The 13420-nt window shown below is 38.7% G+C and overlaps 1 protein-coding gene and 1 non-coding gene across 2 annotated transcripts; both read left to right on the top strand.

The window, feature by feature from the left end:
• The first annotated feature begins 694 nt into the window (after window positions 1–694).
• Window positions 695–4727, top strand: LOC133798209 (ribosome biogenesis protein NOP53). The gene is made up of 12 exons (XM_062236427.1): window positions 695–928; window positions 1765–1925; window positions 2034–2082; window positions 2209–2234; window positions 2443–2523; window positions 2620–2730; window positions 2956–3044; window positions 3363–3482; window positions 3556–3678; window positions 3944–4010; window positions 4098–4177; window positions 4509–4727. Exons 1-12 carry the CDS (start codon window positions 760–762, stop codon window positions 4513–4515), a joined length of 1083 nt encoding a protein of 360 aa, XP_062092411.1. The 5' UTR covers window positions 695–759; the 3' UTR covers window positions 4516–4727.
• On the top strand, window positions 1171–1281 carry LOC133799185 (small nucleolar RNA snoR100). The gene has a single exon (XR_009876379.1). It is a non-coding gene; the product is annotated as a small nucleolar RNA snoR100 (small nucleolar RNA).
• Window positions 4728–13420: the final 8693 nt, after the last annotated feature.

The following is a 13420-nucleotide window of genomic DNA, read 5'->3' as shown; positions in this document are numbered from 1 at the left end:
TGGTTAGATGTGTTTTAGCATGTATTTATGGTATTTTATTGTTCTTTGTGGTTCATCTAAGTTATCTGAGGTTAGTTTTGGTCAAAAATCTGAGTTTAGGTTGTTGGGAAACACTTGAAGTTGAAATTCTGGGTCTGAAAGTTGTGGGTTTGAATTGAGGAAGAACACCATGATTTAGGGGTTTATTTTGGGTTTATGGCGACCTAGCGCGACCACGTTAGGTTAGGGCGTGAACGCGCTAGTGTCCCAGAATTGGTAGGATTTTGAATTTGATTTTGGGTTTCGAGTCTAGTGGCGTGACCGCGCCGGTCTGGGCGCGTCCGCGCCAGTGTCTCAAAAACCCTAAAATTTATGTGGATGTGACTGTGCTAGGTGCCTCGAAACTTGGAATTTCTTAATTTTGGGAATAAGGCTCGGGGTTCTGGGGTCTATCTTGGGGGCTCGGGGGACACTTTTAATACCCCCGTTAATTGGAGTTGGTAGTTCCAAGGGATAAAGTTTAAATTGATACTCACAATCAGAGTTTAATCCAAATTTTGGAATATAACATTCCATTCCTTTTTCCATTGTATCCATGGACTTATCATTTAATCATAATTTTATTTATTTATTTTAAAAAAAACTTCCTTTCTTAATATATTAAAAGAAAATACTTATTATAAGAAGGCTATTTATTTTTGACAAATATAAGAAGGTTTATTTCGCTAGACTTTCTTTCAGGGTTTCGTTTAGCTCAAAAACCCTAGCAGAGTTGCAGAAATGGGGAAGAAAGCTAAGACGTCGAGAAAGGGAAAGAAGGCATGGAGAGCCAATATAAGCACGGAAGACATTCATGATTTCTTCGAGAAGTCTACTAAAGACGCTCTCTCCGGTGGCTCTCTTGCCTCCGCTCCGGCCGAATCCCTCTTCTTCGTCGACAAGTCCAAAGGTATCTCTCTTTCCATATATATATGTGCCTACATATTTTCAATTTTTTATGCAACTAAGCGAGAGGCGAAAAAATAAAATAGATGTGCTCATTTGGTCTGTTTCTTCCTAGTTGAGTTATTGGTTTAGTAAATGGGTTTATTGGAGTCCAATTTTATTGATTTTCAGAATAAAAAAAATGGTTGTGATTAATGGAAGAAACTTTGTGGTATTCTGTGTACAATAAGCCGATGCTCTGGATGATAATGAAGGAAGCATGGTAATGTGCACGGATATTGAACCAGTGGGTTAAGGTGTCTGCCCCCATTGATGCCACCCGGCTTTGATTTGGGGGCCTGGTTAAGACCCACATCTCAATATATTTTGATTATGAAGGAACAACGAAGTTTCTTTAAGCTAATGATGCAGAGTTTTGAGGGTTCTTTGTTTGGTGGATTTTCTCTTTTGCTTTTCTGTTATTTTTCATGTTCACATTCATTATCTCAAATAAGCTACTCGTCAAACTATGACTGTGTAATTAGAAAAATTGGTAGTATTTTGTTTCATATGAATTTCATTGTGGCTTTGATATTAGAGGTTAATCAAATAATAATTTTATAGCCATCTAGAATGTTGTATTCCATTAAATGACTGAACAAACCGTAAATTATTTTGAAAAACTAGTCAGGCTGGGGAAAACAGAATGTAAAAACCCAATTAAAAAGGAAAACTGAATAGCCTTCCGGGGCTGTAAACTTTCACTGGGTGTTAGATGGATTTCTAGCTTATAATTTTTTTCTTTACTGTTTTCTTAATTTTTTTAGTCATAATTAAATCATTTCCATTTTATATGATCAGATCTTTCAGTGAAGCGCAAGATTGAAAAACAAAGGGACAGAGTACTTCGTCATGAAAGTTTGCTACAAAAGAACCCATTTGTTAAACCTGTATCATCTTCGATACCTAAGAAGTTCAATAAAAAGCTTAAAAAGATTCCAAATGCAAAAGAAGTTTTGAAGGTCAGCTTCAACTTCTGAGATTTACAGATGGACATGTAATTTTCTTCTGGCTATTTGTTTTTAATGAACGAAGTGTTTATTTATTACCTTTTTCTTGTGGCATCTCAGGATGAGTCTGCCACAGCTTCTGACATGGTTGACATATGGGACAAGAAAGGTTTTCTACATGTTAATTGTTTTGCAATGTTACCAACTTTTGATTTTGTTACAGTACAATGAGTACATTAATAGTTTTGTATTCCTTTTTATAAATCTCATAGTTTGTCTTTAAATGTACTTGCAGGTGATAACCATGGCAAGGTCAAAAAGGTAATTTCTTGTTGTTCATATGGTTAAGTTCATAAAGGTGATAAAACTCTTGTATGTCCTTATAGGCCATTGCTATCTTTTGTGATTCTGATATTAAAAAAGGATTTTGACATCACATCCCTTTAGAGCTGTTTATCTTGCATGCCAGTTATGGTTTTGTTAATTTTTGTACTGTACTTGACGTGCTTATTAGTGAACTGTTTTGCAGGTAGCAATGCCTTCTCTTATACCTGCTGTAGAGGTTGATCATCCAGGGTGCTCATTTAATCCCTCATTTGATAGTCATCAGGTATTTTCTTGATACCATTGCCTCCACAGTTTTCCTATGGGAGGACTCTTAAGTCATTTGGACATATTTGACCATCTTTTTTTCTTTTCAATCCAGGATGTGTTGGCTTCTGCTGTTGCAGAAGAAATGCGGAAGGTCTACAAAAAGGAGTTGGGACCTCAACCAGTTCCATTGACGGTTCTAGGAGAAGCTATTAATGAAGAAGATGTGCGTCTTTTTTTCTTTCTTTTTTTGAAATATTCTCAAGTGGCCCCTTTTGCATTTTGGGTTGGAGACATTTTTTCAAGGCCCTTGTACTTTGTTATTACATTTTTATATTTTTTTTAGATATGAATAACCACATTTTCATGGCCCTTATACTTTATTGTTGCATTTTCTAATTTTGTTTAGATGCGAATAACCACTTTTTTCCTGTACTTATTATTTTATTAGATGTATTTTATTGATGCTGATGATGGGAGTGATGATGATATGGATCCGGAGAATGAGGGTGAGACTGAGGATGGTGCAGCTGAGAAAAGGTTAAGTTCATCTTGTTGAAAGGGATGTCATTTAATGGCTCACATATATTCGTACTGTTCATTAAAGGTTGATCTTGCAAGTTGATTTCCTAGTAATTTCAACGAGGATTGTGCTGATGAAGATTGTTTCTTAGATGTTGCTAATGTGGTCATTTTATGCTATATTAGATAGTCTTCTGGATCACTGTCAATTTAAATATTTCTTATGCTTCTTGTTTTCCCTTTTGATCTGATCGAACTCTTCAAGTTTATTATTATAATTAGACACCTATGGCATAGTGCCCCTGTACTCATCTGTTTGAAATGATTCTGCTACAGGACTGCCAAATCTAAGAAGGTGACACAAGTTGAGCTAAATAAGAGAGCCAGACGTAAAGAACAGCTTAAAAAGGATGCAGAATCAGCAAAAGTGGTGAATCTTTCTAGAGAAATTGACAGGTGATCTATAGACAGCTTGTCAAGTAGCTTTGTGGAGAGTACATATTAATATTGCTTGTTCTTTTGATCACAGCGTACAAGATATCCTTCAAGAAATAGCCAAAGAAGACGAGGAGAAGCATAAAAGACATATCAGGCGTGCTGTAGCCAAACAAGAAAGATTAAAGTCATGTCCACCGCGCTTGGGGAAACACAGGTATGCAGTTTCTTGTGGGAAATTTTAAATATTTGCATTTATTCACAAATGCTTAGTATACCATTTTTAGAAATTGCAATTAATTTTGAAATTTTAAGCAGTAGATAGACCTCTCCTTACTATCTTCTCTGTCAGATAAATTTTCTTAAAACAAATTCCTGCATGAAAACGAGAGACTTGTAATGGTTTTGTAGATTGCTGTGCTTAAATACCGATATTTTAACACTTTGGTACTGTAATAGATTATTTGTTTTCTTTGCTGCAGATTTCAGCCTGCCCAAACGCAAGTCTTGTTATCTGAAGAAATAACTGGATCCCTTCGCCAGATCAAGGTATACATTATATTTTGGGCTTCAGTAAAATTTGTATAATCAAATTGTGATTCTAATCCAAGAATTCTGATTTTTCTTTTGCACAAGGCATGTTCCAACCTTGCTAAGGATCGCTACAAAAGCCTGGAGAAAAGAGGTCTGATTGCTCCAAGAGCAAATAACGGAAGGTTAGTCACATAGGAGAATTTTTGCTTCGATTTTCATTTTTCAGAATTCTTATAACAGAAGGCTAAGTTGACATTGATTTTGTTGATTAGTCTCATCTACAGCTGTGTTACTTTTAAAGATATAATTTTAGTCCCTTCTTTCAAATGGGTTGACTTTGCTATTGATTGTTTCGATATTTATTTAAAATTTCAAATTGCTAATGAGAAGATGAAAAATCAAAGCGTGGAGTATTTGTAGGCATTTCTCGTGAGCTTTGGTTTACACGCATATATGTACAAATATCAGTTGAAATTGTGCTTGGATTTTGATTAATGACTTGTTCTTGAACAGGAAATAGAGCGGTCTTCCTTCAGCATACATCATTGCTTTGTTTTTGGAACCTACTGACATCTTCAGATGATTCATGCTTTGATATGTATTTTACTTTTACAGCTTCTCATATCTACTATAGGTGGTATGAGACAAATTTTGGAATTACCTTTCTTCCTTAAAAAGAAGCATAATGTAATTTTATTTATTTTCAATTGATAATTTCTTTCACATCTTAAATCATGCATTTCTTACAATATTATTGTAGCTATAGTAAAAATATTCAAGGATATTCGCAGATAGTTACCTAAGTTTATGCAGTTAAGTGCCATCTAATGTAGAGTAATTTACATCTGGCATCTTAATTTTAAAAATACTATTTTGTTATTTTTTTGTTGATGTGTTTTGTAAAATAGTTCTAATAGACTTTTAAACCTAATTTTGATAAAAAAATTTAAATTAAAATTACAAATAATTTGCTAAACTAACAAAACAAAATTATAATCATATTTAATTTTTTGTTTATTAAAATTAAGTTTAGGAGTTTATTTGAATTATTTTACAAAATATATGGTTTAAAAAGTAATTTATTAAAATACAGGATCTAAACAGATAAGATATATTTCCAATCAGACAAAGACAGTCATAAGTCCACGTTTGAGTTAGTGTTCACTCTTGGTGGAGTAGCTGAAGGAGCTGTGGTCTGGAGAAGTATTAAACAATCTAGTAGAGCAGATTCAACCATGGAAGCCGAATACATAGTGACTTGTGAATCGGCTAAGGAGGCGATTTTGTTGAGAAAATTCTACACTGATCTGGAAGTAGTTCCAGATATGGATAAACCACTAATCTTATACTGTGATAACAGTGGAGCAATATCTAACTCTAAAGAACCAAGAAGCCACAAGAAAGGAAAGCATACTGAAATGAAATACCATCTGGTTAGAGAGATTGTATACCAAGGTGACGTGACTGTTATGAAAATAGCGTTGGAATAGAACCTGACCTATTTACGAAGATGTTTCCTACAAAGTTGTTTATGGGTCATGTATGCGAGATGAGATTAAAGGAGATGTCTCACTTACTTTGAAGGCAAGTGGAGATTGTTATGATTAATGCCCTAAAAACATGTACACGCATTTTATTGACTTAAATAAAAAGAATAATTTTATTATATTTTAATATTATAATTATTGTTTGAATTCATTATATGATTGTTATCCCCAAAATTTCAGTTCGATGACGTGGCAATCAGAAGTGACAAGTGACAATGCATGGTCAGTAAATGACACATTAATAGTCAATAAATGTGTTGGCTCTTCGGAGTTGTGATAAAGTGATTTGACAGACCTGATAGAATTTCTATCCGACCGGTAAAGATTTTTGACTGACCAGTTAGGAGTTTGGCCGACCAGTCAGTCGTTTTGACTGACCAGTCATTTGTTTTGGCCGACCAGTCAGTCGTTTTGGCCGACTAGCCATTTATTTTGGCCGACCAGTCATTTGTTTTGCCCGACCAGTAAAGTGTTTTACTAGATCGAAATGCTAGACCAGAGGTGTGCTAAAGGAGTGCTTTGCCTATACTGACCAGATGTGTGCTTTGCCGATGAGAGGTGCTTGCTTATATCCTCAGTAACAACTTCAACCCGAATCATTCTCAACTGCCGCGGGAATCTCTCAGATATCTCGGAATAATAGCTATATTATTGTAATTTAAATTCATTTATATTTTATTAATTAAAGTCTGTTGGAAGAATCAAGGACCCGGTCAAAGGGAGATATCTGATGTACGATCCATGAGCCCATAAATAAATGGCTCATGGCATCATTTGAGGGGATCTGATCTTTTTAGACTGAGAAAAACTCTCTAGTTTGGAGACTTTGGGACTGTTACTTGGGGTATTCTTGGGGCATTATCTGAGAGAGTTTAGAGAGAGAAACTACGTATTTTTCTACTTACACTTAAGAAACTCAGTTGACTCAAGTTCATCTGATCTTAAGTGTAGGATATATATCACAACTCCAAGTGGATTAGGCTATTACCAATAAATTGGGGTTGAACCACTATAAAATTATCAGTGTCATATTTTTCTCTTGAATGTTTATTGTAGTTTTGACGTTTACTCGTCGTTGGCCAAAATCGTGGTCAACATTTTGGTGCTTTCATTGAGATCCTGAAGAGAAGAAACACATGACTATCATATCAAGATGGCGCCCAAGAATACCAATGTGGCATAAAAAAAGTCAGGCACGTCAAAAGAGCCAACTAGATCAGAAGGTCTTGGACCGCAGAACCCAGAGATTGAGCCCAGGGTCTCTCTCGAGGAGACCACTCTAGAAGTTGAACAACTCCAGGAAGCAATAGGTGCTTTCCAAGAGGAGGTGCATGCAATTCAATGCTTGGCAGGAGTCTTTCGCTGAAGAGATGGCCAGGTAGAGAGCGGCGTTAGAGCAACAAAGGCGCGATATGGAGGCCAGAAGTGAAGAGCTCAGACAACGACAGGAGGAAGTCGACCAGAGACATCATGAAGCAGCACTTGCTCTAGAAGTGGCTACCCAATTGGCCCAAGCCAATGTTCAAGCCACGACACAAACAACAACCCAGGGAGCAAGAAATAATAATGCTGGTCGGAGGACCACTTATAGAGCCAATTCTCGGGGACCGGACAGAAGCAGGAGTAAACCCCCTGGTCGGGAAGATGATGGGGTCCGATCTGGAACTGCCTCGACGCAAAGGGAGAACTCTAGAACCCCCTCCAGGAGCCACCGATCAGAAACTTCTAGATCAGGGAGTCACCAACCAGGCAGTAAAAGGACTCCACCCAGGCAGGATCAGACCAGGACTCCTCGAGATAAGAGGACTTCACAGTTCAAAGATGGGCCTGGTCATGATGAGGCTGATAGTCATCACACCGACTAGTCAAAGGGTAAAGAAGAAAACAACCCACAAGGAGGAAAAGACTACCCGGGACGTACCGAAAAGCCTCCATTGCACCCCGCCCAGCAGCGTAGTAGGAGAGAGCAAGTCCCGCGTAGTAAACCCTCTGAAAAATCGAAGAGTACGATGTTCGATCGGGCAGGAGAGCGTGCTTCTCAGAAGGATCTAAGGGACATTATCATCAACAAGAGGAGGACCGTCCCGGTCGAAGGGCAAAATCTGAACCGCCCTGCCAGTCAAGTAGAAATATTTGACGACAGTGCACCAGATGGTAATGCCCGACCGGGCGGTCAAGACCTTGGAACTTCGTCAATTGCACCAGCCATCCAAGCCCAGCTTGACATGCTAACAGCTGCAGTGAAAGGTTTGTCAAAACGACCTTCCGGGATGGATGCGATAGACCACCGGAGTGGCAGCCTATTTTGTGCCCGGATTAGAGCAGCCCATCCGCCGGCAAAATATAAAGTACCGGTTCTGCCAGTATATACAGAAAAGGCAGATCCCATTAGACATGTTGGGAAATTCGAGGACCAGATGGAACTGCTCGGGGTAAGTGACGATTATCAGTGTAGAGTTTTCCCGACTACTTTGTCAGATACCACCCAGGAATGGTATTGAAAGTTTAATCCGAACTCCATTACCTCTTGGGAAGCATTCAGGAAGGAGTTTTGTAGACAATTCAACACTGCCCGTAATCCACCAGTTTATGCCAACCACTTGGCAGATATCAAACAAGGAAAAGATGAGTCTTTAAAGAATTATATACAGAGATTCATGAGAGAAGCCAATAGAGCAACTACTGTAGGAGACGAGGGGAAGATGGTTGCCATATCTGCTGGGATAACTTATCGGAGCCCTTTGTGGGATAGTATACATATAAATCCAATTTCAACACTTCAACAATTTCTTGACCGAGCAGACATGTATATGAAATTGGATGATGCAATTGAGAAAGAGGAGAATGGCATAAACAATCTGGGTGGATCAACTGACCCTCTTAAGAATGGTGGAAAGAAACGTGGAAATAATGGGTCTGACCACCATGAGGAAAAGAAAGCAAAGTTGAGTTCAAACGAAAAGCCAACCAAGTATGAGCCTCAGTTCAATAATTACACCACTCTCTCGGCCAGCCGAGCGGAAATATATCTTGCTAGTCATGAAGAGGTTCCCTATAAGAAACCTCCACCCATCAGGAAAGAGATGAGGAAGAGAGACATGAATAAGTTTTGTCGTTTCCATGGAGATTATGGTCACGACACGAATGAATGTAATCACCTCAAGGATGAGATAGAATTTCTTCTCCAGTCGGGCAAGTTGAGGAAGTACCGGGCAGAGACACCCCAAGGAGAAGGAGGCAGCAGCAATCCTGGGTTCAAACGATAGAGATCTCCACCCTTGCAACCCGGGCCTGTGGACTTTACCTTAGACACTATATGTGGAGGTCCACACTTGGCTGAGGATAGCAACAAAGCAAGGGAGAGGTATGCCGAGACACTTCGACATGAGCGGGAGTGCTAGGATCAGAAACCACTGGAGCGCCGAGCGTCTGTGGATATATTATTTCTAAATATCGCTTTCAGAGTGGTAGCTTGATTTCAAGTTGTTTGACTTGTTATTTAAGTTTGGTTTATGAGCTGGTTATTTGCTAACTAGTCATTTTATTTTCGAACAATTTTTGTTGTTTTAGACTTGTTATTAGACACGTTTTGTCCTTTTTTAATTTACGAGTAATAAAAGAGACTACGCGCAGCGTGGACGATTCTTGCTACAAATATGCATGTGTGTTAATTATTCGAACAATGTTCAACTGGTTGGTAAAATCGGACAGTGTTCAACTGGTCGATACATTCAAGCAGTGTTCAACTGCTCGAATATTTTCCATATATTCTACGTGTTTCACGAGTAATTAACTGCTCGAACAGATTCGGTCAAGTAGCAAGTGACTAAGGATCTTTCAACCCTCGATCACTTGGGGGACACATGGGGTATACTGGTATATAATTTAACACAGGCAATAAGAGCACGAGTTAAGATATCTGTTTTTAGGCTGACTTGTAAATTTTCGAAGTCCAAAAAGGCCATTAAGCTAACTTGTTTGACAAAGCTTAAGTAACTTGGAATTTTTTAAAATTTCAAGTTAGAAGCAAATATTCGTGCGACAATAAATATTATGCTCATAAAATGTTAGAGCAATAAGAGTGTGAGAAAGTATACTTAGCAGGGACTTATGAAATGTCTAGAATTTCTAAGTTAGAAAACTAAGTACTCATGCGAAAATATAAGGCATACATCAGAGTGATTTTACTATTCACAAAAAACTTATAATGTTTTAAGTCTAAAAAGACTTAGAATGTTTCAAGTTAGCAAAGAAAAGTAAAGTATAAATGCCAACAGCTCGGCTGTACGTGAAAAATATCAAAGCTGCTAAGCAACAATTGTCTTCATAAGAAAAAAGAGTAAACTACTGGCCAGGTACAAAGTTTAGCTGATCAGGTGCAAAGTTTTCCTGGTCGGGAGAGCATATACAACTTCCCTAGTCGGCTGAGCATATATCACTGGTCGAGTAGGAAACTCTGTTGTTGAGCATGACTAACAGCGATGAGTCCCTGGAGTGAATCAAACAAATACGAACAAATGAATGCAAAGTAAATACTACATAGTGAAAAAATGTCTTTGAGAAGAGAAATCAATTTTCCCCAAGATTGATTAAGAGAAATCAATCTCTCAAAATACTTTTGAGAGATTCGAACAAGGTGTTTGGAGGGATAAGTTTTTAGCATATGCTTAAGTAGCTATGCCATATGCCCGAGTGGTTGTGCCGCACATTCGAGGCTACACGTCCGAGTGGCTTGGATGCGTGTCCGAGTGTGCCCGAGCAGGCCCGCGCGCGTCCGAAGGCTGGTGCATCCAAGGAGCAGCTGCATGGTGCCTAAGCAGCTGGGGCTGCGTCCGAGTGGATGGTGGCATGCGTCTAAGTGGATGGTGGCAAGTGTCCGAGCGGTTGGGGGCATCCGAGGAGCAGCCTGTCCGAAGGCATGCGCGTCCGAGTGGTTGGGGTGGTGTCCGAGCGGCTGGGGTAATGTCCGAGTGGCTGGGGACATCCGAGGAGCAGCATTTCCGAATAGGCATGGGTGTTCGAGCGGTTGGGGAGGTGTCCGAGCAGCTAGGGTGGTGTCCGAGCGGCTGGGGTGCGTCCGAGGAGTAGCATTGCCAAGAAGTTGTTTGGGTTCCGAGGCACAAGGCTTCTGAGGGACAAAAGAAATTTGATCGGTTAGGAATGGTAAAAGAAACAAGTTTGAGGGGCTAAAGGAAACGTTTGATTGTGGGTTTAATTCAAAAGTGAAAGTTACTGACCGCATGGAAGCTTTTGGATGACCTCAAAAACATTTTGCTAGAGAAAAAGTTTATCATACTAGTAAATCATATTATAAACTTGGGGCGCAAATGTTATCCCTAAAATTTCTATTTGATGACGTGGCAGTCAGAAGTGACAAGTGGCAATGCATGGTCAGTAAATGGCACATTAATATTCAATAAATGTGTTGGCTCTTCGGAGTTGTGATAAAGTGATCTGACCGACCTGATAGAATTTCTGTCCGACCGATAAAGATTTTTGACTGACCAGTTAGGAGTTTGGCCGACCAGTCAGTCGTTTTGACTGACCAGTCATCTGTTTTGGCCGACCAGTTAGTCGTTTTGGCCGACCAGTCATTTATTTTGGCCGACTAGTCATTTGTTTTGCCCGACTAGTAAAGTGTTTTGCTAGACCCGAATGCTAGACCAGAGGTGTGCTAGAGGAGTGCTTTGCCTATACCGACCAGAGGTGTGCTAGAGGTGTGCTTTGCCGATGAGATGTGCTTGCCTATGTCCTCAGTAACAACTTCAACCCGAATCATTCTCAACTGCCGTGGGAATCTCTCAGATATCCCGGAATAATAGCTATATTATTGTAATTTAAATTCTTTTATATTTTATTAATTAAAGTCTGTTGGAAGAATCAAGCACCCGGTCAAAGGGAGATATCTGATGTACGATCCATGAGCCTATAAATAAATGGCTCATGGCATCATTTGAGGGGATCTGATCTTTTTAGACTGAGAAAAACTCTCTAGTTTGGAGACTTTGAGACTGTTACTTGGGGTATTCTTGGGGCATTATCTGAGAGAGTTTAGAGAGAGAAACTATGTATTTTTCTACTTACACTTAAGAAACTCAGTTGGCTCAAGTTCATCTGATCTTAAGTGTAGGATATATATCACAACTCCAAGTGGATCAGGCTATTACCAATAAATTGGGGCTGAACCACTATAAAATTATCAGTGTCGTATTTTTCTCTTGAAGGTTTATTGTAGTTTTGACGTCTACTCGTCGTTGGCCAAAATCGTAGTCAACAATGATAATATTAATAAAATTCCTTATTAATTCATGAGAATATGATCTTGTATTAATACGACATAATTAAGATCATATATAATGAATAAAATAGTCACTAACATATTAAAGTAAGGAGTCTTTTATGAATGGTTACTAGTATGATTTACTAAGCATATGAGATGCAAGTTGTAACGCCCTACTATCCAGGAACCGTTACGTTGTGCATATTAAACAGTGTTAAACTCGCTAACCGAGTCATTTAGCCATAATCGTGTAACTAAATGTGATTAACAGTTTAGGGTTAAAATTTTTGGTCAAAGATACAACGTTTCACTTAAACATTTATTGTATACATTGGGATCCCAAAATATATTTTCAAGGTTAATTACAATAAAAGATTTACAACCAGCCGACCTAAGCGGCTATATAGAGTTTAACCCTAGTTCCTCTTTAAACCCTCGGCCATGGTGGTTGAGCAGCCACATATGTACACATCGTCACCTAAGCTCTCCAACTCAAAAATGGTCTAGCTTTCTTTTACCTTTACTTGCACCGCATAGCACCCATGAGCCGATGCTCAACAAGAAAACTCAAACACATGCTTATAAGCAGATAATAACATGTCATTAAATCATAATAAGCATGCTTAGCAGTAATAACCATATTCATGCATGCATGCAGGTACAAATCAATTTTTGTGGAGTCTTGCGCTCTCAGTAGACGACTAATAAGTCTCTCTCATCTCTGTATAGATGATTGATAAGTCTATCTCTAGGCTCCCGCGCCCTCCTAGCCATGTGACGTTTCAGTCACTTGAGCTTATAGCCTTGGCTCTAAGTAACTAGCCTTTAGACTAGACAAACGCTTTAGTTTTCTTCGACCTATGATAACTCTACAAAATAGAGTTATTTTACTACTTTTTATGTGCTAATTGTTGCTTAATTCTTGAGTTTCTAATTGATTTATTAAGTTTTAAAGTAATTTTTAATTTATTGGGTTTATTTTGATTTTATATATTTTTGTGTGTTTTTATAGTTATTTTTTTTGTAAAATATTGTAGTTAATTAATTGAATTATGGAGTTTAGTTAAAAGTAAAAAGATGCAATTTTAAAATTAAATGTTAAATATAAATTAAGTTATAATTAATATTTTCAAAAGAATTAATTTGATTTATTTTATACTTAAAAATATTTGATTATGACATAATTTATGCTTATTTTGTAGGAAATTGTTGTATTGTTGGTGCTTGAAAAACCAAGAAAAAAAAAAGAAAATAATTTGGCAAAACTGAAAAAGAAAGATCTAAAAATGTTATTTTTGAAGCCCTCTTCCTAGATGCCAGCCTCCTGCCTCAGCCAGCAGCTAGGCCCAATCCCTGCAGCAGCCCAATCACGCCTGGCCCAGGCCCAGCCCGTGCACCACCCAGCCGAAGCTCTACCAGGCCCACGAAAGAAGCTACCCCAGTCTTGCCCAGCCTTCCCACCTCCTTCAGGCCCGTGCCTCCTCACTCTAAGCCCACGGATCAGGCCCAGCTCATCATGCACCTCTGCCCACCGAAGCACTCAGCTGCTTCCTCACTTGGGCCTATCTCCTTGCCCAGCTCACACGGCCCAGCTGCTG

The sequence above is a fragment of the Humulus lupulus genome, chromosome 8 (assembly GCF_963169125.1).
Source record: "Humulus lupulus chromosome 8, drHumLupu1.1, whole genome shotgun sequence".
NCBI classification, from domain to species: Eukaryota; Viridiplantae; Streptophyta; class Magnoliopsida; order Rosales; family Cannabaceae; genus Humulus; species Humulus lupulus.
This window is presented reverse-complemented; position numbering and strand designations above follow the sequence as displayed.

Coding starts and splice junctions, on each gene's coding strand:
- LOC133798209 (XM_062236427.1), top strand. CDS start 760: ATGGGGAAGAAAGCTAAGACGTCGAGAAAGGGAAAGAAGGCATGGAGA. Junction 2,524..2,619: donor CCTCATTTGATAGTCATCAG/GTATTTTCTTGA, acceptor TTTTCAATCCAG/GATGTGTTGGCTTCTGCTGT. Junction 3,679..3,943: donor CCGCGCTTGGGGAAACACAG/GTATGCAGTTTC, acceptor TCTTTGCTGCAG/ATTTCAGCCTGCCCAAACGC.